The sequence below is a fragment of the Passer domesticus genome, chromosome 10 (assembly GCF_036417665.1).
Source record: "Passer domesticus isolate bPasDom1 chromosome 10, bPasDom1.hap1, whole genome shotgun sequence".
In the NCBI taxonomy this organism is placed as follows: domain Eukaryota; kingdom Metazoa; phylum Chordata; class Aves; order Passeriformes; family Passeridae; genus Passer; species Passer domesticus.
In genome coordinates this window covers 39,527,408-39,549,162 of record NC_087483.1, presented here as the reverse complement: position 1 = coordinate 39,549,162, position 21,755 = coordinate 39,527,408, and the positions used below count along the sequence as shown (strand labels likewise).

The 21,755-nt window shown below is 38.4% G+C and overlaps 1 protein-coding gene and 1 long non-coding RNA gene across 4 annotated transcripts in view; one reads left to right on the top strand and one right to left on the bottom strand.

The window, feature by feature from the left end:
• Positions 1-21,755, bottom strand: part of ARHGAP15 (Rho GTPase activating protein 15) — a 320,750-nt gene that overhangs the window by 86,506 nt on the left and 212,489 nt on the right. For all 3 annotated transcript variants that reach the window (XM_064435287.1, XM_064435286.1, XM_064435288.1), the window contains one exon: positions 16,265-16,342. In XM_064435287.1, the coding sequence (XP_064291357.1) occupies positions 16,265-16,342 (78 nt within the window). The remainder of the gene's footprint in view (positions 1-16,264; positions 16,343-21,755) is intronic.
• LOC135309240 (uncharacterized) lies at positions 431-16,867 on the top strand. The gene is made up of 3 exons (XR_010369542.1): positions 431-480; positions 14,971-15,064; positions 16,406-16,867. It is a non-coding gene; the product is annotated as an uncharacterized LOC135309240 (long non-coding RNA).

Here is a 21,755-nt window from a genome sequence, read left to right as displayed (position 1 = left end):
TTAGCTTCTACTAAGAATTGAGGGATTAAAAAAAAAAAAAAAAAGGTGGAGTACAGTAAGTAAATAAATAAATACATTATCTACCTTCATGACCTTTCTGTTCCTGCAAGCAAACAGCGTCCATCATTTGTAACTTGACTTTCCATAAAAGTAACAGTTCATAAAAATCTGTGAAACTACTACCGGGAACAAACAAATTAAACAATGACAATGTAATAAAATAAAACTGCTGTTCTACTTCTATAGCAGAAGAATTGCTTCTTCGCTGGGATTAATACATCTTGCAGAAAACAATTTTAAATAATGTGTAACATATGGATTCGGCTTTTATTATTCTTCTAAAAGAAGACAATTATATTTATGTGATAAACTGTTCAGTGTTAGTAGCATAATGTTTATATTACTGGCCACTTAAATAGTCTTTGGCGTAGTTTTATAAGGAACAGAAGCCTCCAGATCTTTTGAAATCCATCTTATAAAGTAAGTCCTGTCTGTTACTTGGAATGCAATGATTTTTACATAGTTTTCTTGCTGGGAAAAAAACCCGTAGTGTAGGTAATCTCGTTGTTAAACTGCATGCATGATAACTTTCTGATGTTCTAGCTACAATTCCTATGCATTTTAGGGCTTTCAAACTAGAAGTGTGACAGCCTGGAGCTGTCGGAAAAAAGGAGGAGAATTGAAAAAAAAAAGAAAAAGCAGCAACTTTCAATTTTAACTTTTCAGAAAGGAATGGTCACGATACACTGTGTTCTGTACTAAACCTTTTCAAGGTGTTTTCGTTAATCTCCTCTCTCCTAGCAGCTAGCAGCTCTGCTCTCTGATTATTCTGGGAGATTGCATTTAAGAAAAGAGTGAGTTTCGGGTAGTTTTCAAGGAGCTGCTTTTGTCCCCATTATATTCCAGATAATTTTCAAAGAGCTTACACAGGAGCCACAGGAGTATTTATCTCGCTATCTCCCCGTGCTCCTGAGTTGAAGCTGCATGCATTTCTAAAGGAAAAAGGAATGTGCTACCAAAAAAATGTTTTCTGTGGCTGCTGTGTACATAGAATTTTGTTGTAAGCAACGCTGGCAGCAGCCTCTCTGCATTGCTGGGGTTCTGCTATCCTGTGTGTCAGTCACATAACAAGATCATTTGGAAAAAATTATGCAGGGTGAGTAAATATATTTATCTGGGTTTATATTATGAAAAGAAAGAGAGGGGAAAATAAATAATAACAACAACAGTTTTTACTGTCCTCCTTTTTCAGTCATAGAGTTCCAGTTCGGTATTTTCAATTCCCCACTTCTCCACTGCTTTAAAAAGTTAGGGTTGTTAACAAAAGATAAAGAGTGTAACCTAATGGAAGTGAAATCTGCATATTCAGTTAATTTGGGATTTATTATCCCAGTAACTAGACTTGCAACTGTTCTAAAACCGTTTTGACTGAAGACTTGAGAGTGGATGGCTACCCCCACCCCCATCCTTAAAAGAAAACCTGTGCCTGCTGCTTCCAATTTAGTGCAATCATGCCTCTTACTGGCCAATACAAGATGCAGCATTAGCTGTCACATGCAAATGAGTATTCATGGGGACTTTGAAATGTGCAATAAAGAATAAAGACACGCATTCTGTGAATAATTGTTTTCTTTTATAAAACTGGATCCAAAAGGGAGTGCCATTTCACCCAGAGTCTATAGCCTTTCTATGGTTACAATCTGCTGTTGAAGCCAGATATTAGGAATGAAGTGTGGATAAATGGAGGACTCCAGTTTCCCGTGCTGTCAATCTTTCACAGTATTACATTTGCTTAACAAGAAATAATCCAACCCATGTTTGTGGTTCTTGCTATCTTGCTTTCTCTTCCAACTGAGGCTTTGAAATGCATAGGGATTTATAATAAAGTTGTCCACCTTGCATTAGCTTTTTTTCATACAAAGCCCAACCTAAATTCTTCATTTTCAACAACACAGATAAACAAAATCACACAGCAGTACGAGAGCCACTGCAAACCTGAAGTCTTTGAAAGCACTCTGATATCACTTACCAGGATGAGAGAGAAAGAATAACTTAGATTTTTTTTAGGGCCCATTTACACACAGGGTGGGGGGAAAAACCCACCAAACCCAACAAGCTGTGTGCAGACACAGGTACAGATTTGTGGGGCTGTGAAGAGCCAAGCTGACTTCAGACACACACACACACGCCTATTCACCAACCCTGCAGCCAGAATGCCTCCTAGAGAACAAACAGCCATCAGCTTGCATTGATATCAAATCATGGCATGATGTGGCCTCATCTCCACAGGCAAGACCCCAAATCCTTACTAAAGTAGTGGGAAGAAAGTAAGTAGGTGCTTGGACTGCAGCACCTTTGCATTGAACTGCAGGGTCAGAAGTTACACTTGATGATCCTTGTGGGTCCCTCCAAATCAAGATATTCCATGATCCTACGGGAACTGCAGGTAGCACCCCAGTAAATTCAGACTTGGCCAAGGTGGACCAGAGGTGGACAAAACTCGTTTTCCAGCAGGAAGAAGGAAAGCTAAGGATAAAAGCTACCTCTACCATGGGTGGAACTGACCAGTGCATGCCAGCATGGGGGCTCAGCAGAGGGAAAGAACCCCTTTGTAAGTAACTCAGTGCCTGGGATTATGTTTAATCTGAAAATTAGAGGACTCCAGCTCATAGCTTCTCAGCAGGCAGGCTCTGTCCCAGCAGGAGTCCCAGGAAGGTGATCAGAGAGCTTGGAGGCATTGCATTTTCCTCTTCCCCTGACATTAATGACTCCTTGTTGTCTTGTTAACTACGTACATTTGCTTGTCGAGGGAGATCTCTTGAAACACAGGCACATACATGAAAACACACCAAAGAAATTAATCCCCGACATTATAATTTATAATAATTGATAGAATTACTGTAAACAGATGCATAAAAATGTGAGGGGGAACTGCAGGGCTATTTCACTACTGGGAGAAGGATTGTCACCTACAAGGGTAGGTGACCAAACCCATCCCTCAGCTGCACGGTTGCTCCTGTGATCCAGTCTGTCAGGAAGACAGCTGGTTCTTTTTAGCTTTTGATCCATATTTTACCTCCTAAGGGAGGTGAAATGGAGGGTGACCCTGGGGCTAGGGCAGAGGTTTGAAAAAAGGAGACTTGGTTTGTATCCCTGAATCATCACAAACTTCTGTAGGCATGTTACTCAGCTCCTCATTTTCCAACTTACCAAACATAGCTAGCAATATTTTGGTATCTCGCAGAGATGTTAGCACAAGCCCTTCAACATACATATCTGCTCATATATTATCTGGATGGAGTCATTTCCAAAACTGACTGCAAAATACTCACAAAATGCACACAGCTCCATGAGGCTTAGTCATGCCAAACACGATGCGTGGCAACACATCCCTGCAACCACAGGAATGCAAACCAGGAGCTCATTCCCATGTCAAACATACCTGGGGGTCCCCAAGGACTGGGTCCCTTTGCTCTGCAGCTCCAGCACAGAGGAATTTCAATTATTCAGGCATCTTTGCCCTGCTGTCTATGGCACAGGTGGCCCTGCACTTGGAGAAGCATCACAGGGGAGACCCATATTTGAAGACTTAATTTGGCTTTGAATTATCCAGAGCCCCAAATCCACATTCAGAGGGTGACTGCAGCCTTATCCACAGTCTCTGTACACAGTAGGGACTTGGCAAATGGAGTTTGGTGAAATGGCACGGCACACTACATAGGAGACCGACTATAAATCAGCAGATTTTGGCTCTGCTCCTGGCTCTGTCACTGATTTACCATGGAAACTTGGGCAAATCTTTCACTCTCCCTATCCTTCATTTTCCGTACCCATAATGTAAAGATAATGATGCTGCTTTGCAAGCTCTTTTGAGATCCCGAGATGTTAAGTGCTAAGTGCATTTTATTAACATTAATAGCACCCAACCGAGAGGATGCTGTACAGCACTAGCCTGGCTGTCCCCAGAAAACAGATTGGTGTGGGGAAAGTGTGCATTTGTTAAGCAGCTTAGACACTGCTCATTCCCATAATACTTCCACAACACACGGGAACAAGATCTGACCTACTAAAACAAAAGGGGAAAAAAAAAAAAACCAAAACACCATAAGGAGAAAATTTCTGATGTGACCTGTCATCTTATTTCCAGCACAGGAAAACTTGGGGATTTACTGGAGATTATCAGTGTTGCTCTGTGTGGTTTTCCTAGCCAGCCACAACCCCAGTGCTCACAACTTGTGGTGAAGACCACTTCCATTAGCAGGCATTAATCACCATTTTATACACTCCAGCCCAGCCATCACCGAGCAGACATGAAGTAGATGCATTCAGTTATATCCTATCACACTTTATATCTGACTCAATCTTAAAATAAGTTAATTGTACTGAATTATATCCCAGCTCTTGTATTTACAGGACCACAGCATATTACAACGTATATTCTCTAAATGCTAACAGGCTTTGTTGCTTTACACTTCAATTTTCCATGTTTCTGCTCAAATATGTATCACAACATACACAGTAGAAAGAGCCATGAAAATTTTATTATTAATGCATGTTTTTTTCCTCTGCTGGAGATAGAACTTTGTTGTGCATGTTATAAAATGTTAAATATTAGAATTATTTAAAGTTAATAGCATGCCAAAGAAAATGACTAATAATACATTATACAATTAGATGCCTTTCACATGAGCGAATCCATTAACAAAATAAAATACATTCAAACAGAAGACTTCTGATTTGCAATTTTTAGCAAGGATTGCCCATGTGTAAAGCTAAATTATTTATTCTTTTTTAAAAAAATAAAATGCTGGATACATCAGTTTGCAATTATTTGCATTATGTTTGGATGCTTTATCATGTGGCTCTGATTCAAAAATACGTATCTCTAAGTTGCTGTAGCATCTTCATATATGCAAAGCATTAAGCACAGAGAAACAAAAGTTTTCTTTCCTCAAATTCAGCAGATGATACCAGAAGCCCTTGGTATTGCTTTTTAGCTGTTTGGGTGTCTTTTTGTTATCCCCCTTCAGCTCAGATGTCCTCACAGTTTCACAACTCCACTTTCCCCTCCCAAATGCACACCTTGTTTTCTAGACAGAATCAATTCCATCCCATCCCACCCTTACAGATCTCACGTCTGGCATCATGCAGCTCCACCTAAATTTATTCAGATGCTGTGTACTGATTTCCTACTTATTTGAAACTCGTTATCCCATCTCCTCAGCTGATGTCAACATTATCCTGGAACAAAACACTGAGCAAGCAGCTAAACTTTTCTTACAGCAAGGAACAGCTTTTAGCTCTGCAGTGATGTAATCCTCTTGCCATTTTCCTCCTGGATTTTCCTTTTCCATTAATGCCCTTTTTCTAGAAAGGCACCTGACGCCAGCCAAAGAAGTTCCTCCAAAAGCAAATAATCTCCTCCCTCTTTGCATCCATCTTCTCTTCACTGCTGCTATCTACTTAATTAAGTCGTTCTCAATCTTCTGTATCATAAGCACATAATGTTGGTTGATGGCAATGTGTTTTGAAATCCCTGTTTGTTTGTTTTTTAATTATCTGATTACACCAGGAAAAGGGTAAAAAAAAAAAGAAAAAGGAAAAAAAAAGAAGACAAGAAAAGGAGATCTCTCTGGTGTACTACAAGAAGTACAAATCCAGCAAAGTACTCCATCTTATTCTCTTGCAAGAGATTTTTTTCCCACCCCACTTTCTAACAGTCTACCCAATCCAGTCTTTATAAATCATGGGTTTTTAAAGTGTGATGGAAACAACTGTGGCAAATTCTGATAAGATTATGCAAACCTGCAAAATTCAGGTTAAAGATGCCTTTTATTATCACCTTTATTTAGCTAGGGAGAGGTGAGGAATGCCATACTTAGATTCTGCTGAGGTTTATGTCAGGATTTTGGCATAACCTAACTCCAGGCTACTGTCACCCCAAAATATCTCCTACCCATGTGTGTCTCAGTGTCAGCCCAGGGTGCAAGCCATGGATGAGCCAAGTCTCCCACATTATGTAAGCTAGTAATCAGGGAAAAAGTGTGCAAAAATGGACTCAAGAAAATGAATATAAACTATCAGAGCTGGACACTGGCTCTGAAGAAGAAGGGGAAAATGGTATAAAAGATTTATTCCATTATATTCAACTCTCCATACCCTATTTCAAAATTTGACCATGCTATGTTGTATAAATAATAACAGTAATTAGAGAAAGAAGAGACAATGTGTTGAAATTGGAGCCATGGATTCATAGGATGATTTCAAAAGGCATCACTCTCCCAACTCACCCCGAGGTGTTTGTCCGTGTGAAGGGCTTTGATTAGGCAGGGATTGTTACAGTAGAGTTGGGAAATGGGACCTTTGATCTCCAGAGATCTGAACAATCCCTGTTACTTGTACTGACAACAGGCGTGGTACAGGCTGAATGGTGTTAACATTCGGGTGAGAGCTGAAAACCCAAGTGAGAGCTGTGCTACATTCTCACTTTTAAGACTCTGGTATCATGCATAACTTCGAAATTAAAATACAGTGTGACTACCTCTCCAAGTGTTTAAATTAATATGTTTAATAATCCCCAAAATAATAAATCTAAAGTGTAAATCAAGATTTGGAAGAGAAGGTGGAAGCAGTGTCTCTTTCTTTACTTTTGTATATATGATGTGTGTTAGTTCAGGACAATAGCTGACACTTTATATCACTATTTCTTCCTTTGAAAAGGTTTTCCCACCAAATATGTATGCAATTTTTTTTTTGCACTTATATATGATGGGATTTTTTTTTAATGTTTAAAAGCCAATGGCATAGTCAAGAAAATTAATAATTTCTCTAAATACAGGCATCTAATGTTTCTTAAATACTTTAAGACAACCCACCCAGCTTCTAGCACCCAACCTCCAAGGACACAACTCTCCTGCAGACCCAACAGCCTTCTGAGAGTCACTCTGACACTCAACATCCTCTCAAGTGGCACAAAATAACAGTGATTAAGTAACTGAATCAACACCAAAATGCCCCAAGAATGTATTAAGGGAAGATGCTTTCCAGGACACTGATAATTTGCTCATGCAAGAAATTCCACTGAAGTTTTACACAATAACAAAAAAAAAAAAAAACCAAAAAAAAAAAAAAAAAAAACATTAAAAAAAGAGGAAAGAAGATAGGAATTAGTCTAAATCCATAAAAAAGGATGTCGTGAGCACTTGAAAATTTCTTAAGAACAAAATATTTTTAAGAACAGAACATTTTAAGAACAGAATATTTTTAGCAGTAATGTAATTCTAGGAAATATGTAAGCACAAATGAGACAGTCTATATAAGAACACAGGTTTCCTCATAAAAGTTTCCAATTTTCAGAGAAGTTATACTTTAGATTTTCTCCTTTTCCTCTTTTTTTTTTTCCTCCCAGAGTTTTTACATTTAAGTGTTTTCAGTTTTGACCCTATCGCTCTTAACCAATGGAGTCCAACACTTCAATGCATTACCAAAGTCTCCCCCAACCAAAAAATCATTTGCTGCTCACAACAGCTGCCCCTACCACAGCATTTATGGTTTCCCCAGTTCTCAACACACAGAACACCACAAATACCATGATAAAGTAAAATTCCCTGGTGTAACAACTTCTCATCCCATGCCACCCTGCAGAATATTATGCAGTGTACATCCATATATAACACCATACTTCTTTGTTGCAGGCCCATTGCAAACTCATGTTTGTCAGCCACTTTCCCACACAAACCACAGAATTACAGATATTTACCACAGGGGAGGAAACCACCCCAAATATTAGGCCACACCACAGTCTTGTAAGACATTGAGCATGACCAATTTTAAGTAGGAGCTCTGCAGATTAGTTCTCCAGGGTGTTTGTGCATCTCCTTGAAGCACAAATATCCCATGCAAAAACACCTTTGACTCTTGGTTCAGTTTATCTACAAATGAGCCTGGCAAGCCCCCACACTCAGGAAATGATCCCATCATCCTAAAAATCACAGGTAAAAAGCTGTCCTGTTAATACTTTTATGAAATGACTCAATAATTTATTTCCTTTCCTTGCTTTTTTGGAGCTCTGTGGAATGGCATTTCCTGTAGCGCTTCCATCGGAACAACAAACCCAAACAAAGAGTCACCCATGACAACGATGAGCATCCCCCAAAAAAAGGCAATCCCTCAGTGCAGCCTGCAAACCTCCAGTCCTTCTCAGCAACTAAATAACACTCCTTGAGGGGTTATCAAGAAGCTCTTCAACTCCTCGAAGTGTTACTAAGCAAGACGCTATTGTAACGCAAATAGTGCTGCGGGTAGGAAAGGAATAAAAGGCATGTTTGAAATGCCTCATCATACAATACATGCCATAAAATCCATGGTATGTTTGTGGCTGACCACACCAACCCAGCCTGCTGCCTCTTCTGCCCCATTCCACTGAATTCAGCACATGAAAAGGAAAACATGACAATACCACTCGTAAGAGAAATTTTACAGAGCTGCAGATTGGGCAAATAAGAATTCTGAATATTTTTCTGTCTGCCTTTTTTTTTTCTTCATGCTGAACACAAAATAGTTATATTGGAAATACATTAGCATTCAAGCTCTATCCATTTTTATTACATGCATTATATATATATAATATGCGTATACATACATACATATGTGCATTATTTACAAAATCATTTGAAGCATTCATTGCAAAAAATAGTATTTGCATTAGATTTTGTACCTGACTTATATTTACAAGTCATTTTTGGAAGTACTATGGTTTCCCCCCTTCCTTTCTGGAAAGGGAAGGGAAAGATGTGGAAAACATACTTTTCTTTGAAACATATAATAATAAATTTTCTGTAGCTTAAAGCAGGCAGAGAGACAAAAAGAAGAACCCACATGAGTAACACACACATATTAATTGATTCACCAAGTACTGTGGGCTCAATTAAAGTATTCTGTTGTCAGAGTTTTAAAGCTCGGAAAAAAAAATTAAAAAATGAAATTCTTGGCTACAGCTTGGCATATGCAGGTCTTAACCCAGAAGCAAGCTGTTTTATAATTATTTTTGAAAATTGCTTCAGTCCATTTTATTTTCTGTGCTTGCCTGGGAAGTGTGAAAAAGAAAGAAAAAAACTATTTTTGACTCAAGGCTTTCAAGACATTTTGGTTCTCAGCTAGCAAGTAACCCAGTTTGAGCCTGATATTTCCACTGTGAACTTTGGATCACTCTTACTGGTTTCTCAGTGAGACTGGTCACATGAATAGCTGCTGGCAGACGTGAGGAAGACTTTGCTGCCTGTGCTGTGCTTGATCACACCAGGAACATCACCAAGGCTGGAGGGTGGCTTTAAGGTTAGACCCCCACCAAGGCACACTCATGTGTTTTCAGGGATACTTATATATGCCTAAAAAATAAAATCAATAACCTAAAACATCTAAAAAGATATGAGATAGCCAGATATAAAGGGAAATCTCATCAAAGTATGCACACAAGAAATTAAGGAACCACAAACAACGAAATTGACTGCAAGAGAGAACCATTCCTCTTTATTTCCCCCCTTTTATCCAGTGATCCTTGCTGCAATTTTAAAATGAAGCACAACATGTTTGTAGCTGCTCTCTGGGAGCTGGCAGCTCAGAGAGGACCTGCCCACCTGTGCCCATGGAGCCTTTGTTAGGGGGAGGATTAGAGCCCCTGACTGCCTTTGAAATGGGTATATTGGGGTCAATGGGAAGATATAGGTATTTGTGAATGGGAAGTTTTGTTGGTTTTGGGGTGGGACTTTTTGTTGGTTTGAGTGTTTTTTAAAAAAAATGTTATGGGTTTTTGCTGCCTTTTTTTTCCCTTATTTTAAAGAAATAAAACTGTGAACAGAAGACCCATATCTTTCTTTTATTCACCCGGCTGCCTCCTCCCTCTCTTCTCCCTCCTAAATGCTTCCTTCACAACCACCCAGCCCATTTGTGCTGACCTGGAGGCTGTGTTTCAAAGGCAGCTCCAGCCTGGTGCCTGCTCCACGGGCTGTGCCCGCCGAGGCAGAGCCAGCCAGGAAACCACTCTGGTTCCTGATAGCCCAGCTCACGCAGACATATGGTCCCAGCAAGCTCACAGAATCAGCAATATTAAAAAAAAAAAAAGAATTAAATTTAAAAATCCCGAATATTTGTCCCTCTCCTCTCCCGGTTCATTGATAAAGAACGTGTCAGTTAGGTTGAAGAATCCTGCTGGTTAAAGGTATCATCCTTAGCTGCTCATATGGTCCGAGCTCTTACTTGTCAATTAGATCAATCTGAGTCATTTTAGAACAATAAATATAAGTGCAGATGGAATATAAACATATTGAAGATTACTGTTTCTGACGGCTGTTGTTTATTAAATCAAAAATTATGTCGAAGTGAAGATTTTGTTGATATTTCAAATAGAAAGGAAAAGCAAATTGGAATTAGATATTTCTTAGGAAAGAAAACAAAACAAAATTAAAAAAGGAAACCCCAGAATTCAACAAACTATCCTACCATAATCTCCAAAAAAGCCTATGGGTAATAAAAAAGAAGTGATTTTACCTAAAATGCCACCTATGAACAACCTTTGGAGAAGGGATATGGCACCTATAAACTCAAAACACTAGGTATGTTGAAATCCATAAAATTTCCAATTACTGCTTCAGAATTTATTGTGCACATATGGAAAATAATACTTGTAAAAGAGAAAGGGGTTTGTGCCTGGTGCTGTCAATACTGTGAAGGATGGGGTGATTATAAAGCAAATTAACAATACTTTTAAATGTGCATTCACTTATCTTTCCAATTAAATCCTTGTTAAACAACTGCACAGACAGTAATGGTGCTTCTGCAAAGCACTGATCAAGACAGTTTTATTGTAATTTTTACTCTGTAACAATTAATCAAGTAGGCATTTTCTTTATTATTAAATTATTTAGTTAATAAATATTCGCAATCAGTTCACGTATTTCTGGTTCAAACTTTACTCTTAATTTTTTCCTTAAAGTGAATCATATCCTGCTAAATTCTCATAGAAGGAACAACAGAAATATTTTAATTCTTTTTTTTGTCCAAGTTCTTTTTTTGTTACTGCGAGGTAATGGAAGAAGGAGATTAAATTAACTTTCTTCCCCCCTCTCAAAGTAGGAGTATTTGGATATCTTTGGCTGTCCTTCTCCATGTTCCACAAGAAATGCATCTCTCTGCAATAACACAATATTTACCCTCTAAAAATTCCCACATTTGCCCCTGCTTTGGTACATAAGCAGAGTAACAGAGCTGTAAAAACACAATCATTGACCTTTGGATGGTCTGTGGTGCCTTGCATTTAACACACAAGGTATTCCTAATGAAATAAAGAGATGCAAAGGTCATCTGCACAGCAAACACCCAGCATTTTGCAAACAAAGCTTTGGATATAAAGACAATTAGGAACTCTCTTGTATTATGCATGAGCCAACCCTTGCTGGATGAACCAATAAGTACTGAAATCTGTATTTCCATGGTTAGTTTCCCTGAACGTGTATGCGTTGGGACAGAATCCTAGACTTTCAGAAATGTGTTATGAACTCTTTACAGCTCTATTTAATTTTTTTTTGGTTAATTTAGTACTCATGAAAATTGCTTGATTGACAGCCATAGAAAGTGAGTGCCTTTCCAGCTACTGTGCAGATTAGCACAGGAGACATAAAGAAAGAAGTTTCCAGCTCCTCACCCAGGTGTCCCTGGTCTTCAGCATGGAGCTAATTGGGGATTGATGGGAGAGGTGTGTGGAAGCAGGACAAGGAACCTGGCTTAGCACAAAGACCATCCTCATGTTCATGAAACATTAAAAAACATCCTTATAAATGTGTGTCACATACCCATACACACAGCCAGATGGGGTTTGGAGCAACCTGGACTGGTGAAAGGAGTCTCTCCCTGTGGCAAGGTGTTGGAAAGAGAGGAGCTCTCAGGTCTCTTCCAACCCAAACCACTCTGGGATTCTACAATCAGCACAATGGCTTCAACCAAAGAAAAGAAAAATTCACTTCTACTCACAAATTCTTGTGGATGAAAAGTCTTCCCTTGTTCTTGTTTTTCTTTTTCAGGTACTTTTTGCCCCAACCCTGTTGTGTTTTCCTGTTGAAAAGCACCTCCCCCCTGCCCTCAGGTTCATGTAGTGGTGCCTTAATGACTCTGAGCAGCCCCACTTGGGGCCCATGTCAGACCCTCCCCAGGGGTTTGGGCCAGAACAAGGGATCTTTTCAGTGGTACCTTGTACCCTGGAACTGCCAGCACACCTTACATGGCTTAACAGACCCATAAATGTTATTTTATCGCTTTTCCTACAGGTGTGAATTAGAAGAATATCCTTATAAATACACATAAAGGATTTAACTTACTAAACCTTGTGTAAAATCAGCAGAATCCTCCAAGTACCTTGCCTGGTTTTATTTTGTTGTTTTTGTTGGGATTTTTTCTCTGTTTATTGTTTTAGTTTTTGTTGTTGTTTTTAGCATTTCAACTTTTAGACTTGACCAGTAATATGGAAATCATAAGAGGAATAGGTATCTCTGTCTAATATCTCCATGCTTTTATTGATGCCTTTACTGTAGGTGCTCAGCCAAAAATATTGACTGCCTCTTGACTTTGTTTCTAAACCCCAAATTTTTCAGTGCTTATAGACTAAGAAAAGTACGAATTTCCTGATGTCAGTTTGGTACAAGCAGCTTCTCCTGCCTTGATTCAGTGATTTGAAAAATGATGACTTAGAGTTTCAAAAGTGCTGAGAGATGTTATAGCCCAGTCCTCTTATGATCAACTGATCTTTTCAGCTCTTAATGGGAAAATAAATCATAGATAAAAGATAATCCTGTTGCACAGAAGCATAAAAGGTGTGATATCAATAGACTTTTATAGGAAAAAGAAAACTCTGTGAGAGGGATAAAGTAAATAAGGTAGTTTGTTCTGCTGCTGCTCGTGTTGGCAAGGCCAAAACACTCTTCAGGAGCTGCCTACCCCAAGAAATGTGAGCAAAACACAAAGTATATTTAGATAATTTAGAAAGATACCAAGTTTGGGGGTTTTTTTATTGCAAACCCCTTTGCATCCCCAAAAATCTAGAATTTCAGAAATCTTATTTTTACTGTTCTTATTTCTTCTTTAATGATAAAGCTGTCAACTGTTAGTTTCTTTTCCTTTCATATTCACCAGTTCTCTCATTTAATTTTTGATGCTGCAGATGACATTAACAGTATAGGAAAAGGAGCCAAATAAAGCTTTGCTATATTCTAATTAATGATTATTCTAATAAAAAATACTTTGATATGGCAGCCAGCCTAGAGTGCCTTCTATGATCTTCAGTGTGATACATATTATTTATATCCTCTAAATGTAGGTGTGACACAATGGCAAAACAAGCAGGAAGAAAGAGCCCAGTGAGTATTTGGCCTGTAGAAGAACTGATTGCAGTCAATCTCTGCAATGCAAATAGGCTTTGTCAGAACATTTGTTTCCATTTATAATTAAATTAAGCTTTAACTAAAATTAAAAAAAAAAAAAAAAAAGTAGCTGCTATGGTAAAATCCTATGTATAACTACTCCTTTCCTACTGTTAACTACCAAAAAATGAAGGTACAGGGATTGACCCGAGGAGGTCACAATGATTACTGAGGTATGGGGATGTGTGGACAGTGAATTATTAACCATTATCTCACTGCAGAGCTTTGAGAGAATGGGAAAAGAGAAGGTGGGGAGCACACAGTAGTTCTCCTGGTAACTTTTTTCCCTTCATGAAGCCATCTGAAAGTGCTGCTGACCTCAGCACCTTATTGACAGGGAACACCAGGCTCTGGGACACATTGGAAGGACAACGCTCTCCCAAGCACATCAAAGTAAATCCTATTTTCCCCATCTCCCCGCAGCATTTTCCAGGTACACCGTGACTCAGTGGGCTCTTTCCTGCCTGCAGGCTCCTGCTTAACACAAAAAAGGATGTTATTTACACTGTTGAAACAGTGGCTGGCTATCCTTTGTGTCTGTGCTCCTTCTTGAGTGTTGATTAAAAATTTCGGAATTATCCTTTGGGAGCTAAAGTGCTCAGGTCTTGCCCTTCCCTCAGTGGTGCTGGGGTCGCCCCTGGGGACTGCTAAATGGCATTAGGATTTACCTAAATCAGCATTTCTACATGCATTTACCTGAGGAAAAACCTAAGTACAGACCTGAAATTTTTTATAGACAGGATTTTAAAGGATGTGTAATGGGAGTTTGGATAGATATTATCACTGCCCATCCAAAATCCACTCCATCATGACATAAAACACATGAATGCCCTGGTTTTATCAATAAAGACTAACATGAGAAACAGTGGTTATCATAACTGATAAGATGATGACATAGTTCCCCAGGGACATTAGTTTTCTTTGAATTTCCTGTGGTCACTCAGTAGGGAGATTTTTTTGCACATGCCTTAAGTAACCAGTGCCAGAGTGGCTTTAATGTACTATTAGCTCCATCATTATATTTTCATTTTTCACAGTAGTATAAACCAGAAGGAAAAGGTGTCTGGTCCCTCTCTGCTGCAAAAAGCCAGCTTAGACTTCTGTCTAGCTTTACAGTACCAGCCCATCTGTTTTAGGTGAAAACTTGAGCAGTAATGTTAACCTCAAGTATGTTAACCTTTGGATGCCATGAGACATGATAGACAGGACCATTATTTTTATGGCACAGTTTTTTCCTGAGCAAAGAGCTCAGGCAGTGTAGAAGGATAGAAAATCCCATTTTTGCCTGTGTGTCTCCAAACAAAATACAGTTTACAGCCATTTGAAAGCCAAGGCAGCCTTCATTATCAACACACAAATACCCAACAACTATAGATTTATGAGAACCTAAGTAATGAATCAAAACTGTGAGGCTGATTGGTAAATGATGATTTATTCCGTCTTGCTGCATTTGCTGGCATAAATACTGATTCCTGATAAACCAGAGTTCACCCTCCATTTTCAGCTGAAGACGAGACTAATCTGGAGCAGCTGAGGAGGTGGCAAACACCTACTGATCTCCTCAAACTTTCCCTAGAGATGTAAATGGAGGCTTGAAGGTGGGAATATTTTTACATCTCTCCTATCTCTCAATTTCATGAGAATATCTGAGTCAAAACTCTTAGTTTATGTATAGTACCAAGCTAATTGAGGATGTTGTTCTCCAACAGCTATCACCCTCACACAGAATACACAATATTTAGCAGTTCTGGTAATAGTCCCCAGGTAACTTATAAAAAGATCATAAAAAGTAGGACAAAATGTTGCAGCAGCTTCACATTTATACTTGATTCATTCAAAAGTGTATAAGGTCTTGAATGCAATTTAGGATTTGGTATTTTTCCTGATTTATGAGAAACTTGATTTTATTTTCTTGTTAAAGTAGTATCATGAGATTCACTATTACTCATGATATTTGCTAAGCTATTAAATGTGGGGAGAGTTAGTCTTTGATAAGAGCAGTAAACCATTTGGAGATAAATGTGTTTGTCATTCATCCTTATTAGTCCCCAATATCAGCTTCCACACCTGTAACGGGATCTGCTGATCAATGTTAGATTTCTTTAGGCCACATCAGTGAAAAGCATGCTGTTATATTTGTGGAAATATGTTTGTTATACACAGAATCTGTGGAAATATGTTCAGTAAATACATACAGGATGGTTCTAAATCTAGTTAGCAGGTCCCCAAAATATTCATCTTTCCTCTTTCATTTTCTGGGGTCAAATCTTTGTGTTTTCAAAATCAGTGGTAAATCTTCCACTGACTTTGGCAGAGCCAGTACTCCACTTTTAGTCTTTCCTTTTAAGTTCTTTTCAGCACCTTTTTCTCTTTCACTGGCTTCCTTTGGATCCCTGCTCTACTTTTGGTTTTGTTTAACTTTCAACATCCAAACAATCTGCTATTTTTCCTTTTAATCTTTTTCTTTCCCCCTCACTTTGATTCCTTGGTTTCTACATATGTTTTGCTTTTTGCCACCTTATTTCACATCTCCATTTCCTCCCGTATTTTTAGATTTGTTTGTTGTTTGTTTCTCATCTCAAGTTTAACTACTATTTCCCTCTGCTTACTCTGCTCTTTTTTCCTCTCTCCTAGCTGACATTTCCCTCTGTGCAATATCTTTCTACCTTCTCTTTCCTCTCTTTTCCAAAACAGGGCTCATCATTTTATGCCACTAATGTATAGCAGATTCTGAAATACTGTCATCTGAGACAGTTAAGTACTAAACAAAACATTACCAGGGTGGAGGAATCACTTACCCTGATTGACAACAAATCGTAACTTCTGTATTGTTGCCAGATTGCCGCTAACTCTGTATATTCCATCAACATCTAGACCTGAAAAAGAAACACATATTTCATTTTAGATCATACAAGTATTTTTCTTTGTACGTCTGTCAGGAAGGCAGAAGCAGCCTCACAAGTATGAAGAAGAGCAGCGCAGCGAGCGACTGAAAAATAATCCACCTGACAACAACTGAAGTGCCTCCTCACTGATTAAAGCAGCAATGAAAAATAAAAGTGGGAGATTAACTTAAGTGAATACAAAACACCTAGCTATAATTATCTTGTAATTCTGTCAGCAGAATACGGCTCTGCAAGGGGCTTTGAGTGTGCAGGAAAGCCAGGGGTAATTGGCTCTGGTGCTCGTCGGGAAGGGCTGTTTGGGATGGGCATGGTGCCGTGCCAGCCCTGCTTGAACGTGGGATGTTTGCACCAATAGTGCCAGGGAAACTCCTCTGTCTGGGCTCTGGGCTTTCAGACATGAATTTCTGAGGCTGTGACCTTTCTGAAAATAAATCACCGAGGTGCCCACCCCAAAATCATGATGTGTGTGAGACTTCACACAACTACCATTTCTCTACAATAGTGACTCAGACAGGTTTGAAGATTAAATTAAATATCCCAAGTAGCCTATGCCCTGAAGTACTTTTCTTCATTGATACAGGCCATTCTTTTCAAGGACAACACGACAGTCCTTGTTTCTCCCTATATATCCACTCAATGTTTATCTTCTAGGTGAAACTAGATGTCATACTCCCATTTGTGACATATTATCTCCTACAGCAAGCTCTGTTGATATGAGTGTTTAAAATAGCACTTCCAGCCCCTGTTGCATAGCTGTAGGATTTCAAAGCACATGGGAACTGCTCTCCTTTTCCAGAAGAATTCACTGAGGTGTAACACCGACCCAACCTGCGTGCTTAAAAATCAAACCCACTAAAACGCACATTGCCATTTCACATCTAAAACTTGCAAGCACAAAAGAAGCCAAGAGAAGCTATACAAACCAGTTTTTTTTAAGGGCTACTTATCCCTTGGAACACAAGTTTTAATTAGGTTTTGGCAAGCAGTTTCAGAGAAAGCTTTTCTCCTGGAAAATGCTAGTTTGTCAAACCCAAAATCTTCAGGAAACACTCCCTGACAATGTGTCTAAGAGGAACAGTTTTCCAGTTTGAGGTGGGGGGAAAAGGAAATCTGAAAGTACAGGTAAGAGCAAAAACAAATGGAAAAGCTCAGAAGCCCAGCTGTGATAACAGTTAATGAAGAAGAAGCTGAGTTTCAAGTCTTTATTGACACTTGCACCATGCCTTGGCACTCGAGTGCCATGGCCAATGGATTCAAGTGTTTGGAGGCATTTCTCACTGATCTAGAAATATTTGAAAAAACTTACTTTTCCTTTTGATGCAGACTGACACCAAATAAAATTGTTTGTGTGTTTGCATGCTTGTTTTGTCTCTTTACAAAATTGTGAGTATATGCTGCCAGAAACATCCTGATGTGGTTTCCATTAAAAAACTTATTTTATAAATTAATAATTATTTCTTCTTCTCATTATTAATAGTAATTCTGTGCTTCTCTTATACCCTGCACCTGTGGGTGTTCTGCAACAAAATACTGAGAGTGATGTTTCATTTCAGCAAGATCTCCCCTTTGGTTACAGAGGGATAAAGAAAAAGTTTATTTAAGAGAAATCAAAAAGGATTTAGTAATCAAGAAATCTTGGAAATTATCCATCTGCTGGATATATAACATATGAGCAAATGGAAATTACTGAAATGTTTAAGTAATGCAATTCTAACTTAAATCTGAAGAGTTTAATTCTGTTTTAGTAAGGGGAGAGTGAAAGAGTAACTCCCAGCATAGGATTGTGGGACTCTTGTGGTAGAGGATTAAGAATTGCATCATGTAAATTGAAGTCTCAACCAGAAATTAAAAAGGAAAAATAAATCAAACTAACAAACAGGCAAGCCACCAGACAGAATGTTAACTTTTGTTTGGATCTAACTCAATTCAGTTCTTAACCTCATTGGTTATATGGAAGTGAAAACAATCCATGTCACTTTGGGTGAAATAGTCTCACATTAAGAGCATCAATTTGGAACCTGCATAAATCACCCAGATCAAGTGAAAATTAACAAGCTGTGTTGTAAATTGGTGGCTATTACATCTTGCAACATGGTCTGGAGTACACAAGAGCATTATTATTGTTAATAAATTAATTTTGGTTCAGAAATGAAGTTTGATTAGCATTTTATTGGGGCACTACAAAATATGGCAGAGAAAAAAATTAGGAAAAAAAATCAAGCTGATTATAACATTCACGTGCCATCAACTTTCTGCTCCAAGAACTTTGAACGTTAAGCCAAACCAAACCAATGCAAATTGGTGGATTTGGACATCCTTTTCATGACCACATTATCCTAGCTGGATTGTTAACAACTTATTTTGGAAATCCAATTAGGCACAAAGGAGAAAGGCAGAGAAAGAGAGAGAAAAGTATATTGTATAGTTCTTATATCCTGATTCTATGAACAATTTTCAAAGCAAATTCACTTTTAAGGGCACCTCTGTCAAGAATAAAAACATCACTAAACTGCTCTAAGTGTTTCTTCACGGCAGACTATAAATACTTAGGGAACAAGATGAAACAAAAGGCTTGCCCAGTTTCCTATCTGGTGCTGGAGTTTAAGTATAGTGACAAAGAAACTTTCAGGAAAAGATATTTTTTTATAATAAAGTCAACTTTAGTTCAATATAGGATGACCTTCTTGTGTTTTGTAGTGGGGTTTATCAGGGGAAAATCACTGGATTTTGCCCTAAAGGAGAACAAGTATTTTATTTGCTTTATATTCCAGTCTCCAACTCTGTTTCTGTTTGTTTTAATGAGGAACCTGAGAACAGGATGGACCCACAATTAGAAATTATAGCCAAAACCACGATAATGATTTCCACACTAAATTTTGTAATGGTATAAGAAATGTAGGAAAAGGTCTTACTCAAGAACTCATCAGTTCAGCTGCCAAACTATAGCAAATTTTAACTATTTTCGTTAAAAAAAATACGCAGGTGCTCCAGATGAAAAAGTTAAAAAGCAACTGGACTCAGGCTGGCTGAGATTCATGAGCAATAATGAAAGTTATAGTCACTCTGCTCTACACTGCACAGGAGATGCATTTCTTGCACTCATTCCTATCCAAAATAGAGGTAACAATAAATGCAGACCAGTGTCAGATCTAGGACCAGTTTGAGCTGGAACCAGGTGCTGCATCAAAATATTAACAGGCAGAAGAAAATTAGGGTTTGGGTGATATATTTATTAAAAAAAATCTTTTAAAATACTATATTTCAATATTGATTGAGGTACTCTAGGTGATCTATGAACTGTCTGCAGTTAAATGTTCTCACTAACTCATTTCTGTTGCATAGAAAAAAGAATCCCTCTCCCAAATCACACTGCATTCTGTTTAATCTTAATTTTTATTTGATAATACCTTCAAACTGAATATCAAAAGAAATTCTCTATGTGCAGGGAGAAAGGGGTGGTGGTACACAGAAATTTCTCTGTTTTTTAACAAGATTTACAATTTAAAACAGCACTAGGTAACTTCCTGCATGGAAAGCCACAGAACTTTCACAATTAATGTATCCTGAAATAGGTGTGGTCCCCAGGCCTGTTTTGTAAAAGAAACCATCGTGCTGGATTCAACAACAAAGTGAAGTACAAACTTGAAGAAAGGCATTCTTTAGTTAGTCCTTTCATTTAAAATCAGTTATGTTCAGGGCAAAACTATTGTATTTCAAAGGAGCCTATTATGCCTTCCCATAAACAGAAAGATCATACGTTTTAAAACTAAAGTATCATTATGCAATCAAGCTGTTGTATTATAAACTATTTTGTGGGCTCAGATGCCCAGGGCCATCTTTACAAATATTTAAGAGGTCATTATCAGGGTATGTTCTCCCTAAAACTATAATTCTTTCCTCGTGTTTTCATATGCATCTTACCATAAATACCTGACTTATAAACAATTTTTTTTTTTAAAGTTTACTAAGGGCACAAAAGTGAGGCAAGAAATCATCTGAAGTAGCAGAAATGAGTGAATGCAGCAAATACATCCATGTCAAAATAACGTGATGAGAAACAAAAACAATGTGCAAGACAAATAAAATTTCACAGAAGGACCAATATATGTATTGGTCCAATATATGTTCCAGTAGAAGGAAAATCATGAAGGCAAGCAAAGAATGAACCTAACACACTAAAATTTGACATTAAATAATGTATCTGCATAGGGTGACAAAATGAACCCAGAGTTTCAGGTGAATGTTTGAGCAAAAATAAGCCATTGTTTGAAGCCATTGAAATCAGAGGTGAAAATGACGAGTACCATGAAGCAAACATGGGCTACACCCCAGAAAGTGTTGCTGACATCCCTGGCCTGATTCTTGGTGTGGCAGAGGGTGGGGTTGTGTATGCCTAAAGCTCCTTGGGCATGTACAGTGCTGTGCTGGAGGCTGGCACTGGGCTGGCTCTGCTCTGATGGGACCAAGCTGCTGTTCTGATCACCAGAATTACCCCCTTCTTTTTCTCTTCCCAGCAGATTATCACACTTTTGAGGCTTAAAACATTCCAGCAACATATTTATTTAATAAGGCATCAGGTCCATCCACCTCTCCCCAGAGAGATTGCCTGGCTACCATGGAAATGGGTTCCATAAAAATGCCATGTACTGGTACCAGATAGAGGTTAAACAGGCCTAGGTGGTCAAAGAGTGGATGATATACTGGAAGTCAATGTGAAGGTCAAAAAGATAACCACTGTGTTAAAAACCATCCATTTCCATTGGTGGCCACAATATGCTTCTGCCTCACATTTGGAAATAAAGTACAGAGAAATATTTGGAAATGACTAAGGCTGAAGAGTTATTCTGATATTGTAAAAGCAATAAGAGCAATGTTCTTGGAGACTGGCTAGACTGACCTCAGTCACAGACAGACTACTTAAATAATTAATTCTGGGCACTATGAACAAATAATTCATAACAAAATATCATTAATCCCAAACAGCATGGTTTCATGGACATCAGAGGTTTGTCTAGCAAACTTGTGGCATTTTTTGAAGGAACGGAATATTTGACAGGTCTGGTTGGTGAAGGCAATGGTGTTGAAATAGTGTGTTTGGCTTTCCATGCCACCTTTGACTCAGTAGCACATGACATTTTGATCAAATCACTTGCATTCTATAGAATTAACAGGGCATATATTACATGGATTAAAAACTGGCTGGGTGACAGACCTCAAAATGTGGTAGTTAATGGGAGATATCAGTTAGCAAGGTCAGAACTGGCACAGCTCTCGAGAGCGGGGCTCTCATCCAGTGCCATCTAATACCTCTATCAGAAATGGGACAATGAGAGAAAAAAATTCCCTTGGCAAAATAAGCAGATGACACAAAGGTCAGGGAGAT